The sequence below is a fragment of the Acomys russatus genome, chromosome 4 (assembly GCF_903995435.1).
Source record: "Acomys russatus chromosome 4, mAcoRus1.1, whole genome shotgun sequence".
Lineage (NCBI taxonomy): Eukaryota > Metazoa > Chordata > Mammalia > Rodentia > Muridae > Acomys > Acomys russatus.
In genome coordinates this window covers 39839223-39857906 of record NC_067140.1, presented here as the reverse complement: position 1 = coordinate 39857906, position 18684 = coordinate 39839223, and the positions used below count along the sequence as shown (strand labels likewise).

General features: G+C 44.7%; 1 protein-coding gene across 3 annotated transcripts in view; it reads right to left on the bottom strand.

Moving 5' to 3' along the window:
* The window catches only part of Slc1a2 (solute carrier family 1 member 2), a 124904-nt gene extending 109214 nt beyond the window's left edge, over positions 1-15690 (bottom strand). Inside the window, exon 1 of one of the 3 annotated variants that reach the window (XM_051144230.1) lies at positions 15627-15690. Coding sequence is in view for 1 of the 3 variants with exons in the window: in XM_051144228.1 (XP_051000185.1) it covers positions 14650-14666 (17 nt within the window). In the remaining 2 variants the exon portion in view is untranslated. The other 2 variants (XM_051144229.1, XM_051144228.1) reach the window with 2 other exon arrangements.
* Positions 15691-18684: the final 2994 nt, after the last annotated feature.

Genomic DNA, 18684 nt, shown 5'->3' with positions numbered 1-18684 from the left:
AAAAGACCTGAGAGAGTAGCATTCTTCTGAAGATATCAAGAGGACAGTGGTATGGAAATATTCCAAGAAGAATCCAAAGAGAATGCAGAGCCCAAAATGTGACTAAAATAAGATGGAGTCTAGTGGATGAAGAGATAACTCAATGGTTAAACTACAAACAGTGAGAACCAGAGCTCAGAACCCCAGCACCCACATAAATAACTAAGTGTAACAGCATATGTCTGTAACTCTGGCGCATAGATGTGCAGGAAAGATGAGATGGGAGGATCACGGGACTTGCTAGACAGGCAATCTAGCAGATTGTCGAGCTTGGTGTTCAGTGAGAGACTCTGTCTCAAAAAATAAGGTGGAGAGTGGTAAAGGAAGATGTCTGATGCCAATTTCTGTCCTCCACATGCACACATAGGGATGTGAGCAGTCTACCACTGCACAGTAATGATACCCTACCCCAGCTTCTGACAACGATGCTGCAGAGGCAGGATGGACAGGCTGCCTCCATTTCAGATCATTATGATTGACTATATGAACTTGGCCATTTAGAAAGAAAGTGTTTTCCTTCTTCTCTACTGAGTCATCCTCCCTATATGTGCTGGCTAGTCTTGTGTCAACTTGGCACAAGCTAGAGTTATCTGAAAGGAGGGAGCCTCTATTGAGAAAATGTCTCCATAAGATCCAGCTGTAAGGAATTTTCTTAATTAGTGATTGATGAGGGAGGGGCCAGCCCATTATGGCTGGTAGTCTTGGGTTCTATAAGAAAACAGGCTGACTATGCTATGAGGAGCAAGCCAGTAAGCAGCGCCTCTCCATGACCTATGCATCAGCTCCTGCCTCCAGATTCCTGCCTTGTCTGAGTTCCTTTGATGATGAAGAGTGGTATGGAAGTGCAAGCCAAATAAACCCTTTTTCCCCCAACTTGCTTTTTGGTCATGGAGTGTTGTCACAGCAGTAGAAACCCTAAAACACTAAGCCATAGGATTGTTTAAACATGTTGTAGGAGGCCCCAACCAAGAATTCCCAGAGACACCCTACTCGCCCCTGCAGGAAGCCCAAAGCAATCAGTGAGCCGATTCCAGCTCTGATTCTTTGCTTCAAGACAATCTTCCACAAAGATGAATCTGAATTCCGTCATTGACGCAGCCTTTCTCTCAGCATATGCACTCACACACCCTCACACTGAGACAAAGAAGCCAAGGTGCCACTCTGCTGTCCCATGTACCAAATGTCCTATTCACATTCTCTTCTTGATTGCCACTCAAAATAACGATATTAATAATAATAACTTCATGGCGGAGGGATGGCACAAGGGTTAAGAGCATATGCTGAACTTGCAGAGGATCCAAGTTCAGCAAATGTCTAGCACCTCACAACCACCTGTAACTTGAGCTCTAGGGGACCCAATGCCTTCTTCTGTGGGCACCTGAACACACTTAAGCACACACCCCCAACATACACAAATATACACATAAATAAAGACAAATTTAGATACCAACTTTCGTCATTCATGTTGCTCTGCCCATTCACAATCCATGCCAGCAGCACGACAAAGTCACCCCTTCCCTGATTCTGCTCTGGCAAAGGTGGCCTCAGAACTGATTCATCTAGTGGCCACTTTGCAGAACTTGCATTTTTTTTCTTCAGTAAGTCTATAACAGGCGACACTGTCAGCCACTCTGAGATACCTGTTCCCTTCTGATCCCTCTTACATCTCTCAGCATGTCACAGCTTTAATTACACTCATCTCCAACCTTTTCAGACATTACCACTCCCCAGGATCCTTCCTTCAACCTGTTTTTTTCCTAGGTTCAGGAACAGCCAGGATGCGTTTGTTACATCATACCCAGTGTCTCTCCATAAAGACTCAGATTCTCATGCGTATCTCCACCTAGTGTTCCACATGTACAAAAATGTTAGCACACCACATGAGGTAAATTCTTTATCCTCTTCCTTTAAGGTGTCATCTACCCCTGAATTTCTTCTCTGCACTCATCCTATCCCCTATTTGCTTAACCCAGAAACTTGAAGGTTGGCTTTATGCTCTGCTTGCCTCCGTAGACACTTGCTCACTGAGTAGTCCCAACAGTCCCACAATGTTAACCCCATGCCCTAATCCTTCCCACTATCTCCTTAACCTGTCCACCTAGATTATCACGGTTATCTTCTCAATGGTCTCGATGACCCTGCCTCATGCTTCTACTCACTCAGACCCCACCAACAGTATTATAATAATGAAGACTCTGAAATGACGTGCATGTATAAAAAAGACTGGTTTAATCGATTACTACATAACCATACTGTGACTTATTATTAGGTATTGAAATATATTTTTACAAGTAGCATATGGCACACATTGTATGCCTATACATACATATGTAGCACAAACTTACACACCTGAATGTGCTGGGTGGATAAACAACTAGCTACAATAGTATGAATAAGAAGGCCCAATTTGCATATTATGATTAAGATGTCTACATATGCATAAAGTGTTTCAACTGTGAGGAGGATTTCAAGGGAACAGGGTCAGAGTGGGAGATACGCTTTGCCTTTATGCCCTCTTATAATACGTAAAGCTTATATGTTTGTTTTAAAGAATGCCCATATTTTGTCTTATGGGGGAATGTTTTGTTAACAATTTTTGACAGTGGCTCCCAAGTCTTTCAGACCTATATATTATTTCTATATGCAAAATATACTAAGTGTACCTTGAATCTAATCTATGATCTCTTCAACCAAAAACTGAAAATACGCAGTATATCTATCTTTTGTGGCCAATAATGTGTGTTATTTATTAAAAACAAGTATGAAAAAGGAAGGAATGTGATTTGTATTAAAACTGGCCAGCTTGCTTTAGTTTCTGTTGTCCTGTAGTTAAGGCCCCTTGAACTAAGCTGTACTTCTGAAAACACAGACATAGCTTCCACCAGTGTCATGAACTCAGAACACAGTTGAAAAACATGAGAAGATGAAGGGATACCTACAGAGGTATCACCTCAAGGGCTGTGTAGGAAAGTGTTCTCCCCTCTTGGGATACATCTTAATATTCACCAATGGGACAGAGGTGGAAAGGCACAAGTGGTTTTGCAGATGTTGACTAAATGCCTAGCTTGGGTCACTAGAACAGCATGGCAGATATCCCAGAAGGGGCTCATCCAGTTTATATCTGGCTTTCCTCAGGGTTAGGACTCCGGGGATAACACTGGTAGGAATAGAAAACAGCTGCTGTAGGCCCTGTAAGCATCAATAGCAGTTATACTCTGGCCCCGTGACACTGTTGTTTCTGGCCCACCTCATTAATCTCAGCATTCTATATAGGAGTCAGACAAATGTAACCAGAGTTGATTTCCCTCTCTGTGACATTCCAGATGCTGGGCTTCCTCAGAGGGACTTTAATGAGTAGCTATGTGGGTCATAGCTAAAACTGAGAATCATATTTCCCTATTTCCCCCATAAGGATTTACTTCCTCTTCCATGTTCTCCTTACCGCACCTTCTTTTTAAGCCTTGATAGATTGATTGTCTTACTTTTAATTGCAATTGACAAGTAGTTCTATGTGCTGACGGCATACGATGATGTTTCAATAAGTACATATTACCAATGACTAACTCAGGTTAATTGGAACATTTATTACCGTGAATGTTTTTTGCTTGTTTTGTAGTAACGACAGTTTGACTATAGTCATAGTAACTTTTAAATATACAATACCTTGTTGTTAGCTATGGTCCCTATGTTGTGATCTGGGAACTTAGGCAGTGGGAGATGCTTTAGCGGATAAAGGGCTGGCCACACAGCATGGGTACAGGAGTCTGAACACCCAGAACAGGCATGAGTGCAGAGCAGAGCAGGTTTGGCAGCTATTCGGAATCTCAACACTTGGTGGACCTAGACAGGGGATCCTTGGCACCAACTGGCTATCTAGACTAGACCGATTGGTGAATTCTGGGCTCAAGTGAAGAAACTCTGTTTCAATATATAAGGTGGAGAGCAATTGAGAAAGCAGCCATCCCAACCTTGGGACAGTACATACATGCAAACACTCACATGCACAGACACACACACACACACACACAAAACACACCTACCTTTGAACTTACTCATTTCATTCTGTTTACCTGAAATTTTGGGAAGCCTGTAATCACTAACTGGCATAGCATATCTTTTTGCTACAGAGGATAGCACTGGGCCAGGGGGTGGGGGTGCGGGTGCTGTCATCTACCTCAATACTTAGAGAGAAGGCACTGCAATGCTTATGTTGCTGTTTCTCAAACACTTACATGAGGAGGCCCCTGTAGTTGACCATATTTTTCAGACCATAAGATGCACATGACCATAAGATGCACCCCGTTTTTAGAGCAGTAAAACAAGAAAAAATATTATGAACCAAATTGGTACTAGTATAATAAAATATTTATTAAAATACAGCAAAATGTGATAATATTAAACAGTGTTAACATAACAGGAGGACAGACTTAGACACTCAAGTACTTTCTAGTTTTCTGGAAACCCCCAAAACTCATCATCATGAAGTGTCAGAATTTAGGAATCTCGGTTGCTGACAATCACTTGTATCTCTTTCTTCGCTATCTTCAAATATGATATTATCTTCAGAAACATCTAAGGCATTTCTAATGCCACAGTTTTTGAATGATCATACAATGATCTCCTCCTCCATTGACTGCCATGATATTTTAACTCATTCACAAACTTGAGTGACAGTGGGCCCCTTCATTCATCCTGTTGGAGTCAGATCATGGTTCCCAGCAGCCATTCGCTTGTTCCACTCTGCTCTCATAAAGACTTTAAATGATTTGTTGATTGAAACATCAAGAGGTTGGTAAGACCCCCAGGAATTACAGCTAAATGAATCCTCACCTCTTTAAATCTGTTCTGTGTTGTTTAGTTGATATGTGCTCTGAACTGGACAAGCACTAATAAAGCAGATTTTTTTCAGAGGCCCTCCAGGATGTTTGGACCATACTTTTTCAATCCATCTGTCTTCTCACATATGCAGAATGAACAATTCTGTCTTCTCCTATATGCCCAGTAATGATTTCTGCATAGCAATGTGGCCCCACTAGAGCCAAGGAGGGATAAATGGTAGCTAGAGCTTCCTTATTGCTACACATTCTACTGCACTTCCCTTGCCCTGCTCCCTGCAGCAAGCTGACATGCTCCTGCTTACCTGAGGCTAAGATTGGCATTCAGCTCAGATCAGCGTGATGAACAGGTGGAGACCAACCTCTGTGTGAGAAAGGATTTTGGCGATATCACCCACGCCATTTCCTGCAGACACACTGAACCCTGCGCAGGTTCCTCGGATAGCACACACACCTCACTTTTAGGGGAGGAGAAGTGCGTCTTATGGTCTGATTGCTTATGGTACTACCAAGATGCCCAGGCCTTCAACTTCAGAAAAGAAAATTTCATTGGCTTAGCTGTAAGAAGGGTTAAACTGATAGCTCTTGGCTATGACTCTTTTCAAAACCTTGCATTTTACCCATCCAGATCTGCATCTCTGCCCTAGCACAACGCTTAATGCAGGAGTAGAAAACACATCTTGGGCTAGAGAGGTGGCTCAGAGGTTAAGGGCACTGACTGCTCCTCCAGAGGTCCTGAGTTCAAACCCCAGAAACCACATGGTGGCTCACAACTATCTAAAATGTGATTTGATGCCCTCTTCTGGCTTGCAGGTGTACATGCAGAGCACTGTATACATAATAAATAAATAAATAAATAAATAAATCTTTTCAAAAAAAGAAAACATGTATCTTTTCTCAATCAGAGAGCACTTGGAAGTACCTTCCTCACTGCAGATCATTCTGAAGCAGGCTGAGGCCTTAGCTGACTGTCTACCTCTCCACCTGTCCGTCCCTGCTTCCTTTACTCTAACCCCACAGCCTTCCAGTAAAACACACACACACACACACACACACACACACACACACACACACACACACACACACACGTCAGCCTCCAGCTCAGACTCTGCTGCCTGCGCCCCACCAGCACCTGTGTTCCAAATCCAACACATCAGGGCCTGTGGGGGGAAAAAACCCCAAAACCTAAATGGTTCAGCTCGGATAAACTCCAGTAGTGACCGGATCTTCACTTGAAAGGTTTGCAGTTGGTCTATGGCCATACCGCCCAGGACACATCTGATCTCATCTGAAATGCATATGGTCCTGATCTTAAAAATCAATGGCTAGCTCAACTTTATGACTCCACAATGATTTTTCTAATGTTGGTTAATGGATGACTTTGAATTCCAAGAAAACACTGGGAATCAGTTTGGGCCTATAATTTCATCACTCTCACATCCACCTTTAGAAGTCAGTCCAATTGTTAATCTTGACATTTGTTTTCTAGGCCACATGTTGCAAATGAGCATAAACAGCAGGAGCCAAAGCCGCCTCCGATGCTGCCCGTCCCTATGGAACATCTGAAATGTATACTGTCAGTTGATACCCATCCATTTCAGCCCTAAGTAAGCACTTGGGTCAGAATGGCTCCCACCCACTTTTCTATATAATCTGCCCATCAAATCCCAACTGGCCATTTAAGTGAAGACTGAGATAGAAACAGGCAAACAAACAGATCGCTGAGGTTTGGAAGGTTGGCTTCCCCTGGTACTTTATAGGGCTTGCTTTCCTTCCTCCCTGTGTCATTTTTCTTATCTCCCCTCAGCACTCTTACCCCTGTTTAAAATTCCTCTGGTTTGATGTCTACAAACTGGAATATGACAATAGTTCACCATTACCTAAACTTCCTCTTACGTCGTTTTACAGCGCCATTTTCTCTGAAGCATCCTCACTCAGAGATAAGCTCATTTCTTTCCTTCGTGTGCATACCCTATGACACTCGTCATAATCTTGTTTCTCCAGAGGCACTCACTTTCTCTTATCAAAATGACCGGGGACACACACAGAAATGAGAAAAGAAAAAAGAAAAGGAAGGAAGGTTTATTAAACTCGAAGGAAATGTGGGTTAATTGTAAGATGTATAGAATTCTACAATTAGATGACAAAAGGCTAGAGGGAGGGCAAGGGCTAGGAACCCAATAACAGCATTTAATAAAAACGTCTAAGTTTCATCGTCTCTTTATATAAAACGAGCTTAATATTATGAGCCTTTTTAAAGATTAAATTAAGGCATAGACATGCAGTCACATGAAGCTGACATCTTTCAACCCTTCAATATATGACAGTTATCTCATTACTATCAGACTGTGTGTGTGTGTGTGTGTGTGTGTGTGTGTGTAGAAACTCTATTTAACCAAAAGGCTAGGCTAGGCTGTGCTGTGCTGTGCTGTGCTGTGCTGTGCTATGCTGTGTTGTGCTGTGAGACTTGGGATTTCCTAAGGATTGTAAGGCTTCCAAAGAGAGTCACATTTCCAGGGGCATTTACTGCTCCTTACTGCCCACTCTTGGGTGATAAGCAAATTCTGTCCTCTTAAAAAGTGGGGCGGGGAGCAGGGGACTAGAGAAATGTTATCATGTGTAAGAGCACTTGATGTTCTTTCAGAGGATCAGAGTTCAGATCCTAATACCCATGCTGGGCAGCTCACAACAGCTTCTAACTCCACCTCCTGGAAATCCAATGCCCTTGTCTGGTTTCCTCCAGAGTGGGCACACATGTGGCAGACACACAAATACAGATGAATAAAAAAATCTTTAGAACATGTCACACAGATCCAACCTCTGAGTGAGTTCTTTGCCAATTCAGAAGCCATCCTGAGGTCACCACTGTTTGTACTATGGCAAAATAAACATCATCAAGAAAGCGAGTCAGTTAAATCAGACTGACAAATGCTCTGCTACATTTGCCACAAAGAAACATAAAAGCATAGCCCAGCAATTGGCCCATGTGATCATCCCACAAGTGTTACAAGGCACTGTATGGAGCTGAAACAAAGCCATTAGCCTCGTAGAAATCAATAGTTATTGGGGCACCATATTAAGTGCAACTCAGCCAAAGTTAAAGGAAACAGCAAGACGTGGTTAGGGGAAGGAGTGGTTACGGGTTAAAAAGAAAAAAGGTTGAGCTGAGGAGATGGTTCAGTGATTCTCAGCCTTCCTAATGCCATTCCTTTATGTTGTGGTGATCATGAACCATAAAATTATTTTTGTTCCTACTTCATAACTGTAATGACTCATAATGTAACTATGTTTGGAGATAGAGGTTTGTCAATGGGTCGTGACATGGGTTGAGAATCACTAGCTTAGAGGTTTCAGTTCTTGCAATGAACCTTGGTTCTCTTCCCAGGACTTGCTATCTCTGTTTCCAGTTCTAGGAGGTCTAATGACTTCTTCTGACTTCTGTGGGCACCACGCACTTGTGTCTCACACACACACACACACACACACACACACACACACACACACACACACACATACACATTCACACATGCATTTGTACACATAAATGAAGAATGAACAAATCGTTTAAAGTTTCTTGAATTACATGGCATTCTGACAACGTCTTGCAACCTCACACTGTAAATGCACTTAGGCAATAGGACATGGTAACATGCATTCTCCATTGCTGTCCCCAGAGAGGAAAGAGGATGCTCACAGAACATGAGTGACATGGCCTTCCAACAACTGTGCGCAACCTGGATGACACATGCTTTGTCACACAGTTCTGACAGTCCCTAGCTCCAGCTAACCACCGCCACAGAGAGGAAGGTGTGTGGCCTACTAGGTAAAGGCATGGCTCTATGATTCCAGGATCTCTGAATTTAAGGTCTAAGAAATTTGGGGTAAATTACTAAATTATTTTATGCCACAGTTGTTCTATCTGGAAAAACAAGAAAATAATAATAATAATAATGCTATATCATATAAGAATTAAGTAAATCTGTGGGTGGCACAGGCCTGTAATCTCAGGTTCTAGAGAGGCTCAGGCAAGAGGAATAGCAATGTCCAAGGCCTGCCTGGGCTGTGAGTGAATTCAACTTACTGAAACCTTGTCTCAAAACTTAGTGGGGCAGGGATGAAAAGAGAGAATGCAATATAGTTCAAAAGTAGAATGCTTGCCTATCAAGTGAAATCTGTACTACCAAACACACACTCATACACGTGTGAATGTACACACACACATACAAGACACTGGCTTGTAATCACACAATAAATGTATTAAGATAGAAAAGTGAGTTCTTTGTTACCAGATCTCCAATTTTCTAGAGAAGCTAAAGTCAGGACTTTGGGCCTAGAGAGATGGCTCAACAGTTGAGAGAGCTAGCTGCTCTTCTAGAGGACCCAGGTTCGATTCCAAGTACCCACATGGCAGCTCACAATCACCTTTAACTACAGTTCCATGGGATCTGAGACCCTCTTCTGGCCTCCTTGGGGCACCAAGCATGCATGTAGCACACAGATAGATAGACCTGTAGGCAAAACACCCAAACACATACAATAAAACAAAAAGAAAAATTCATTGGGAATTGGTTTCCAAGTAGAAAAATAATTCGAACATTTTCAAAATCCATTGACAGCCAAAATAAGAACACACTTCTGGGCCACACATGGTCTGTACTGTCCAGCGCCTCACATTCAAGGCTATGAAAAAGCAAGGCCAAGGAAGACAGGGGTTTTCACTCTGTCTCCAGTTCTATGATCCTGACAGAAAGCAGAGGCCAAGGACCAGAAGTGGAAGCACGGGATGCAAGGTCCTGTGCCAGATCAGGAACAGCAAATGACAGATGGCGAACCTGACCAATGTAACAAAAGAAAGGGCCACACAACCCTTTAATATACATGAAGCTCAGGGACAGCATCTACATCTTTGTCCCCGAGGACTCCGTGCAAGGTCTTTGCCATCATCCTTTGCTAGAGGGGACTGGGGTTGACACAGATCAAGTCCAGCTGCCCAAGTGGAGTTCATTCCCTTCGTTCTCTTTTCAAAGGCCAGTCCTTGCCCATTGAGTCTATAATCCAAGGCAGCTGGCGACGTCACCAAAAACCCCAGTTGACAGCTCAGCAGACAGTGACCACATCTGCCTGTCTGAGACGTTAAGTAAACAAATAAAAGAGAAAAGAAAAAGAAAGAAAATACCAATGCCCCTGAGAAGCAATCTTGAAAATGGAAGTAAATAGTGTGGCAAAAAGGTACACTCTTTAAAGGGTTGGACTCTACTTTTCACTCACGGTTGGGGCCCATTGTCTACTCTGGTGTTCTAACCAGACAGGTTCATAGTGAGGTATCAGTCGGTTTCTCTTCTGCTGACAAATATGCAGCCCATCTGCCTCCAATCAATAACAGAGCACGTGGAGATGGAGCCACGAGATATTTTTAAACACTCCCACTAATTAATTCATTCTACGGACTTGGCGCTCTGGCTCTGAACGCTGCAGGGTGAAGGGCGGGCAGAGGGAGGGGAGAGCAATCTCAACAACCCTGATAAATAAAGAGATTTGCTGTAATCTGGATTCCAAACCCTTTCTACGGAAGCATGCCTCCTGCCCTCCCCCCAACCCCCAGCAAGCTGTTAAGGGCAGGGAAGGGACCATTGTAAGCAAGCAGGCGCTGTCTGACATTTGTGAGATGCATTGTTCAGACTGTGAGGACAAGTTCTTGAAATGCAAACCTAAATAAGACTGTTTAATCTTGAGAGCCATGCTCCTGCCTACTAATGCTAGAGGGTTTTATGTTATCTATGTTTCATTAGATTAAAATAATGATTGCAGGCGATTGAAGTGGCAATTCAATTCATTCCAAGAGGCAAGGCAACCCAGTGAGGGAAACAATTTACCTTCCCTTTCAAGGGAGGAAACTCAGACATCTTTACAGCTGATACAGCCATGGGGGAAGGTGTGCAGGGAACTGTCAAGAAATCAACCTGTGATGAGCCCCACACTGTGAAGAAGCCAGGCATGTCTTGAGACAGAATGATCTATGGCACACTGACCCAGAGTGCTGCTTGAGTATTGCTTGCTTGTGTGGCAGAGTGTCATCCCTGAAGGACGCTGCCAGGTCTGACACATCACTAAGTGCAGAAGCCAAAGGAGAGGATGCCTCCTCTCACAATGGGAAGGGGAAACCAAGTGCTCAGACCTGCCATTTGGTTTGTAATAAGCTGCCATTTCTACTTCTCTCTCATTTGGATTTAGAAATTATTTCTGGAGAATTAGGATTTCAACTGCTCACAAGAGAATGCCTTGATAAACACAAAATGGCTTTATCATAGCTCCACTCATATCCAGTTTACCCAAGAAAGACAATTTCTATGTTCTTGAAAATAAGAAATAAACTCCAGTGGAGCCTGAGGCATGCAATATGCAAGCCCCTCTAGACCCCATGTCCCCTTGCTCTCCATTCAACCCATAAGCCCACTCCACGAGCTCATCCTCCTGCTCCCTTCATTTTCATTCTCGGAGGGGGGAGGTGGGTAAGGCAAATGCTATGTTTAGCATCATGCACTGGGATTCATAAATTCAGGGGTCTCCCTTGGCAGGGCTTTTTTGCTGTCAGCAGTTTTCTGTTTCACTTGCTCTCTAAGTCAGACTGAAATCCAAGCCTTCCTGATTGGTGCAGCCCTGACCCCTTGGCTCCTGGGAGCTGATCATAAGACAGATTGCCAGGAGTCTCTGATGTATGTGTGGAGACCTGGCCATTCCTAACCCTCAGAAACATATTTCTAAAATGGTCGTCTCTTCAGCATCTGGCCACTCCACTTTGACCAGTCAATAACAGACACTAGCCTGCCTGCCACCAGTGACTTATAATCTCTTTCCAATTTGGGTCAGGAACCTAAAAGCCATCTCAGTGATTCCAGCCATGTGTAGGACTCAGGAACAACAAAACAACAACATCAACAACAACAACAACAAAAGGCATTCGACTGTCAAATTGAGCCTTGCTTTTATAAAGAAAAGACTTCTCAGAACCTGGAAACTGTAAGAGCCCCTGCTGAGTTTTACAAAAGCCATGCTGATATTCCCGGTGAAATACAACCAGAAACTTTAGATCGCTGAACAGTGGTGGGTATGCCCTGTAAAATGGCAAAGATAAAACACAGAAGCTACAAAAATATTCTAAAAGGCAACTTGCTAGAGACACATACAAAGATTTGCGAGAAAGCCGACAATAGGCACCAGGCATGCCTCACACGCTCGTTACTGACAACTGCCATTTCCAGATGATACCACAAAGCTCTGCCAAGTCCCAGAATCTTCCTGGGAAGGTGGCATTTTAGGGGACACAGTTTTGAACTTTCAAGTCGATTTTCACTGGCTTCCCTACTTCATTGAGATATTGAAAGAACTGAATGCAAAGCTATACAAGTGAGCTTTGAAAAGAGAGTGAACAAATATATCTATTGCCTCTAATAATTCTATAAAAAAGTAGTAATTAGCATATGCTGCTGATTGCAACTTGAACACCAAATAGGCACTCACCAGATCTATTGGTTTAATAAACTTCCCCACTCCCCATCACAGTGGAACACGTATAAACCGAAAGCATGTAATTACATTGCTATTTCTGCATCCTTCTAAGTAATGTATATTTCAGGAAAAAAAAAACTGCTTTAATATTGTTAGAAGACAAAGGCAAACAAAAGAGACCAGCCTGGGGATGCTTCCTGAATTTCCTTTACAAGTTGCATTACCCAAAGATATCAGAAGGGGCAAACAGATCTCACCAACCCAGGAGAAGAAATTAGTAGTAAAAGCCCTCCACAGAGACAGCTTGCAGAAAGCCATCTCCAAGGCTATTTGCTTCTCTTTATCTCCACCAGAGTACCTAGCAGGTGCATTCTACCCAACAGAGACTCTGCAAAGGCTTCTGGGAGAATGGGGGGGGGGTGTTGAGAATGTTTCCAGCTGACCAATTATTGCTCTTAAATAACAACATATTTTTCTACATTTGTTTCCCGGTTTTCAGGTTTTTTTTTTTTTTTTTCAATTCTTTCATCTCATAAACACAAGTTCCTTTGACAATCATTTCCTAACCTTGCAGAATGCACCAGGATGGCACTAACTGGACTAGAAATGGTTTCAGTCCTGAAAAATCACATCTGTTTTACTTTAAATGGCAAACCATTTGGCAGCTCTCAGTTAGGATGAGGGCAAAGGCAGCACACTGAGTTTGGGGAGTTTTGCTGTTGTCTCTCCCTTTTCCCCTTTGGCTAACAGAATAGAGAGTGAGTTGAAGGCAGCATTTGGAAGACAGTATTTTTTGAAGATGTTTTCCAACTGAGATGCTGAAGGCTGAAGTAATTCTGGAAGGGTCCTGGAGGTAGCTAGAAATACTTTTATAACTATTCAAAGATGAAAGCCCTTTAAATCAAACACAGAGGAATGCTAACGTTAAGCCATGTGGGTTCTTAATATTTATTCTATAGATGTGTTTGAGCACAAGATACCGCTCTCCTTGTACACAAGTACCAATCTGGTGCATCTTTTCGGACACACAATTATTTCAAATTCCATGCTGGTAAATAGGGCAATGTGAAGAAAGTTCATGTAAACAAGATGCCAAACAGCTTTGGAAAGACTCCAGGTATGAGAGAAATGGATGGATAGTCAGGTTTAGAAGTGTTTTCCTTGTCTGAGGCTGGAATCTAGTAGTCTGGCTTTGAACACCATCTCTTGTCTCCTGCTTAGAAATCCACCTGCCCACCACCTCACCAAAAGCTTATAGAGCTTGATTTCTATTAAAATGCTCCCGAAAATGGCAGAATCAAGAACTTACGAACCCAAGTCCCGAGAAGCCCCCACACACTTGTTTTCACATGTGGGACCAGTGATCTCTCACAAGCAGCTAGTGCCATTTTGTGAAATAACCTCAAAACTAGGGTCCCCAATTATTCTTTTTATTCCCTCCTAGGCTCTGGAAAGCCTTTGATGTTTTTTGGGGGGCGGGGACAAGAGCAAGATGCCTTGGAGTGAGTACTCAAAGTACTCTGTTGCCCTCGCATCGCCCATGTTTCTCTTGCTAAATACAGTTGTCCTTCTATATCACTGAAGTGATCACCATGCCAACTGCAGCCTCAAGAGACAAAAGGCGCCCCCAAAACCACATGCAAAAGAAAGAAGCCAGTGATAGTCCCAATAGAGTCTGGAAACTCTTGCCCTGCTCCAAGCTACAGGTTTTCTCCCCTCTTCTCTCGGGAAGCACCCAAATCTACTTTCACCCTTCCTTGCAGCTGGCTAGGGGGATTCCTACATCCAAAGGCAAAGAGCTCTTGGGCTGCAGGCGCACCCTTGTCCTTGCCCGCTACCCGCGCCCCCAAGCTAGCCTTTAAGGCAGCGCCCTGCTCCTCGCCCCTCCCGGCTCTGGTCCTGGCTTCATTCTGGTCCTGGCTCATTCATTCCAACCTTGCAGCCCAGCGTTCCCTGCTGGCTCCATAGACAATCCTTTATTGTCTTTAAATCCCTGAAGTAACCTTCAAAGGGTTTCTTTTCACACTTTTTCACACATCCACGGTACTTCGTCCTTTCTCTTAGAACCGATCTTCTGCCCCACACATCCTCAAAGGACAGCTAATCCACCAAAGAAATAAGTCCCCTTCCCCACCTCCTCCAGCCTTACAGTCCCTTAGCCAGGGTTTCAGAGGTCCGAGTCACAGTACTCTGTCACCATCTAGGATAGGGCAGCACCACCCGGCGCGCGGCTCCCGCTTCCCCCAGGTACCCAGAAAAGCCCTCTCACCCTTCCGTTGATGCCATGGCGTGGGGAACGCCCCCTCCTCCCGGGCAAGGTCTGGCGACTGTGGCGGCGAGCTGGGTGAGCCCGGAGTGCGGCGGGGAACGGTATTTAACTGGCAGCCTCTCCCCGCCCTCGCACCCCCCTCCTGGGTAAGCCCTTTAGCGCCTCGGCGCGCGGGAGGCTGCTGCGGGCGCTAATCCACGTCCTAGCTTTTCACCGCGCGCGGCCCGCGTTCCCGTGCGCGGCTCGCAGCCAGCGCTCCGAGGGGCGCTGCGGGGATCCCACACTGGCTTCTCCTGAGAGGTCGCGCTGGCCACAGAGCTGCCGGAATGCGCTCCCCTCGTCCCAGCCGCTACCTGTCTGTGTGCTTCGCTGCGGGGCAGACAGATGCCGGGAGTGGTCCTCACCGAGGGGGACTAGGGAAAACCGGGAGTGCGAGTGCGGGGGAGTGTGTGCGTGCGTGCGCGTGTGCTGGTGTGTGCGCGCCGGGGGAGGCGGTGGAGGCCGCTGCGCCCTGGCTTGGCGCCGGCCGGAGAGGGATTGCAAGGTTTAGCCCCGCCGGAGCTAGGGATTTGCAGGCGATCCCTCTCTATTTTTGTCCAGAGCTGACATCACCCGCGCCACAGCCTGGGGCGACTTCTTTAACAGTTGCCCCTGCCCCCCCCCCCCATCTTCAGACGCTGTCCCTCTTCTGCGTCCCTCCCCCACCAGTCTCCAACCATAAATTGGGGGCGGGGGAGGCCCCGCCGGTAGTCCGGGAACGCTTTGGACAGCCTGTGGCAGGATCCCAGGATCTAAGGAGTCCTTATTGTTTCCTCTCAAGTCCGAGTGGCCCCGGGTCACCCTGTGCTGAGCCAAGCGCTGAGACCCGGAATGCCCCTCCGTCCTCAATCCTTGGAGAACCCTGGCGCTCTCCATCACACCCTGGACACCTGCTCCGACTCACATCATACAGACCGGCACACCCACCCTCATCCTACCACTTCTGGGATGAGAAGTCCCACAAAATCTGAGACGCAGAAACACTCAAGTGGCCGGAAGGAACCGCGACCCAACTGCGGGTCCTCCTTCGCCGAGGCCCAAATAAATCCCGCGCACTCAATTATTCATCTAGATTAATATTAATGTGGTTCCCCGAGGGCAGGCGGGGTATGAGGATAGCTATAATTTCGGTGGGGGGGGGCGTGTTTTTTAAGCTGAGAAAAACCGTCTGCCTGGAAGGCTCAGGCTAGGAAGGTGCAGAGAAACTGTCAGGGCCAAAGGCTGGGCCGTCTCCACCCACCCAGCTCAGTTCTCTAGGCCTCTGAATCTAGGGGGCGGCGTGCGAAGACAGATGGGCGCCTGCAAGCGAGAGTCCAAGCCTCCTGCCCAGCTTTGCATAATAATAAGTTTCACTGTGCTTTTTTTATTATTTCAGCGACTGGGACCCGGCAGACACCTACAGCTCCACCACCTGCTGACCCTCTGGCCACAGAGGAAGCAAACCTTCCTTTCCTCTGCTGGACAATGGGACTCAAAACAACTGCCTTTGCAGGGCCGTGATGAGAATGAAACAGACTCATCTGAGAGGTTTGCAAAGTGTAAACGAAGATGTAAAAAGGAGTGAGCCTGTCTCTTGGGACCTGCCAGGCTCCCCTGAGCAGAATCTCAAAACTCCAGCACCCTGGTTTCTTTTTTCCTTGCACTCTCCCTCCAGGGTCCTAGACAGGAGGTGCTTCCCTGTTTCACAACTTCGGGTTTTTTGATTGTTTGTTTGTTTGTTTGTTTGCATCCATGGCAAACTGAAGGTTAATGCCTTCACTCTCAGTAGGGCATTCAATGAAAGACATTCAAAAAATGTTCTGTTAAACCAGGTGTAGCGGTGTACGCTGTAGTCCTCATGTGCAAGACCATTGTGGGCTACAAAGTAAGCCTTTGCCTCAGAAACAAACAAACAAAAAAAAAAGCTAATTTTTAAAGACCCTTTAGAAGATCTTTCATTGGACAAAAGATTTCCGGAAGATGGAGCAGATGAAAGAAAAAAGAGAAAAGGAACAGGGCAGGCCTAAGAGGATTTAGTTCTACTGTTTTTTGTTTGTTTGTTTATTTGCTTGTTTGCCTGCCAATTACACTGTCCAGATCTATGCTCTGTTCAACCTGAGAGTATACAGAATCTGACTCTGATTTGGAGAAGCTGGCTCTTGCAGAGGGCCTTGGTTAGATTCCTAGCACCCATGTGGCAGCTTCTAATGCTCTGTAACTCCCTTTCCAGTCTATCTGACACCCTCCTATGACCTCCACAGGTTCCACAGCATGCTCCCAGTGCACACACACCTAGCATAAAAATAAAAGTTAAAAAGCTTTCGGATGAATCAGAATTAATTTTAACTTGTACTTTCTTTAAAGGATAAAAATCTTAAATTCTCCCTCCATACTTGGGCTTTCAACTTTTATTTTAAAAAATAATGTGTGTGTGGAAAACTGGTGTTGTGAAATTTGGGGGTGCCCTTGGCATCACCTTCTCAGAAGCCCTGTGCACTGTGACTATTTACTATTTATGGATTTTCCTTGCTCTTCAGCTGAGGTAGCAGCTATAGAACAAAGCACAAGAAATCTCTCCCAGGCTGGCTACTAAGAACCCCAGAAGCACCCTTCTGCTCCCAGCACCCCATTTAAGCTGAGCCTAAATGAACTGCTGTGTAATAGCAAGCCTTCAGCATCCACACAGCCCCTGAGGGCAGCTGCACTATTTGCTGGCACTGTGCCAGCAGCAGGCTCCTGCCGCCACAAGCACAAAGCAAGTGAAGGGATAGGAGAAGGAAGGCAATGAAATTGATCCTATTAAAATAAATTCATTAAAATAAATTAGCCTTAGTTATGTTTTCCGTAGTAAAGATCTTAGAGGATTCAGGTGAACAAACCATTAAACATGCAGGATTAGAGAGGTATGGTCATTCTGCCTTGCCACTTCCATAAATGTCTGTATCTGGGTGCCCTGACATCACCTGCTGGGTTAGAGAGACATTTGCATCCAGCCCTCTGGGGAATCAGGTCTATTCGTCAAGTGGACTATGCCACGGATGATTCAGGCTCAGAAGAAACTGCATCTCTGTTGATCCCCAGCCCCCACCTCCCCAGGGACCTGTCAACCTTCAATATGATTCTGGCACTGGATATGAAATAAGATATTCTAGTAAAGATTTAATTTGGTTTGGAATTGTTTAAATTAGAAATGTTCAGGCTGCTTTCTTGAGATTTCAGTTCTGTCAGTCTAAAAGATCTGATTTGGTGTCCACCCCCTCCCCAGGTAAAGACTGAATATTCAAATGGACAAGAGTAAATCCTGATCTCTGTCTCCTACCATGTCCAAATCCACTCAAAATGGACAGGAAGGATGTAGCACAGAAACTGAAATGTGAAATTGCCAGAGAAAAGCACTTCAAGATCTTGGCATAGTCATGTGCTTCTGAAAAAGACCCCCAACATCTCAGGAAGTAGCAACAAGGCCTGGCAGATAGGACTGCATGAAATTAAAAAGCTTTACAAAGTGAAGAAAAGCCAACAGAGTGGAAGAAAATCTTTGCCAGCAAACACATCTGGCAGGGGAATATCTAGGATCTATAAAGGACTAAAAAAATAAACACCAAAAAGTCATGCAATGAATAAATAGGCAGATGAACTGGATAGTTTTCTAAAGAAGTACAGACAGCCGATAAATACATGAGAAGATGTTTGACATCTTACTTATTAGGAAAACTTGAAGCCACATTGAAACTTTATATTACCTGAGTCAGAATGGCTATTTGAAGAAAACACATGAAAATCAATGCTGTTGGAAATGCGAGAGGAGAGAAGTACATACACATTACTAAAGGAAATGCAAATTAGTACAATCACTATAGAGATTCCTCAGAAAGTAAAAACAGAACAACCATGTGACTCCACTGCATCAATCCTGAATACATACATGCATGCATACATACATACATACATACATACATACATACATATGCAAATAAATTTTAAGCCAGCATACCATGCACATGTGTATCGATACAC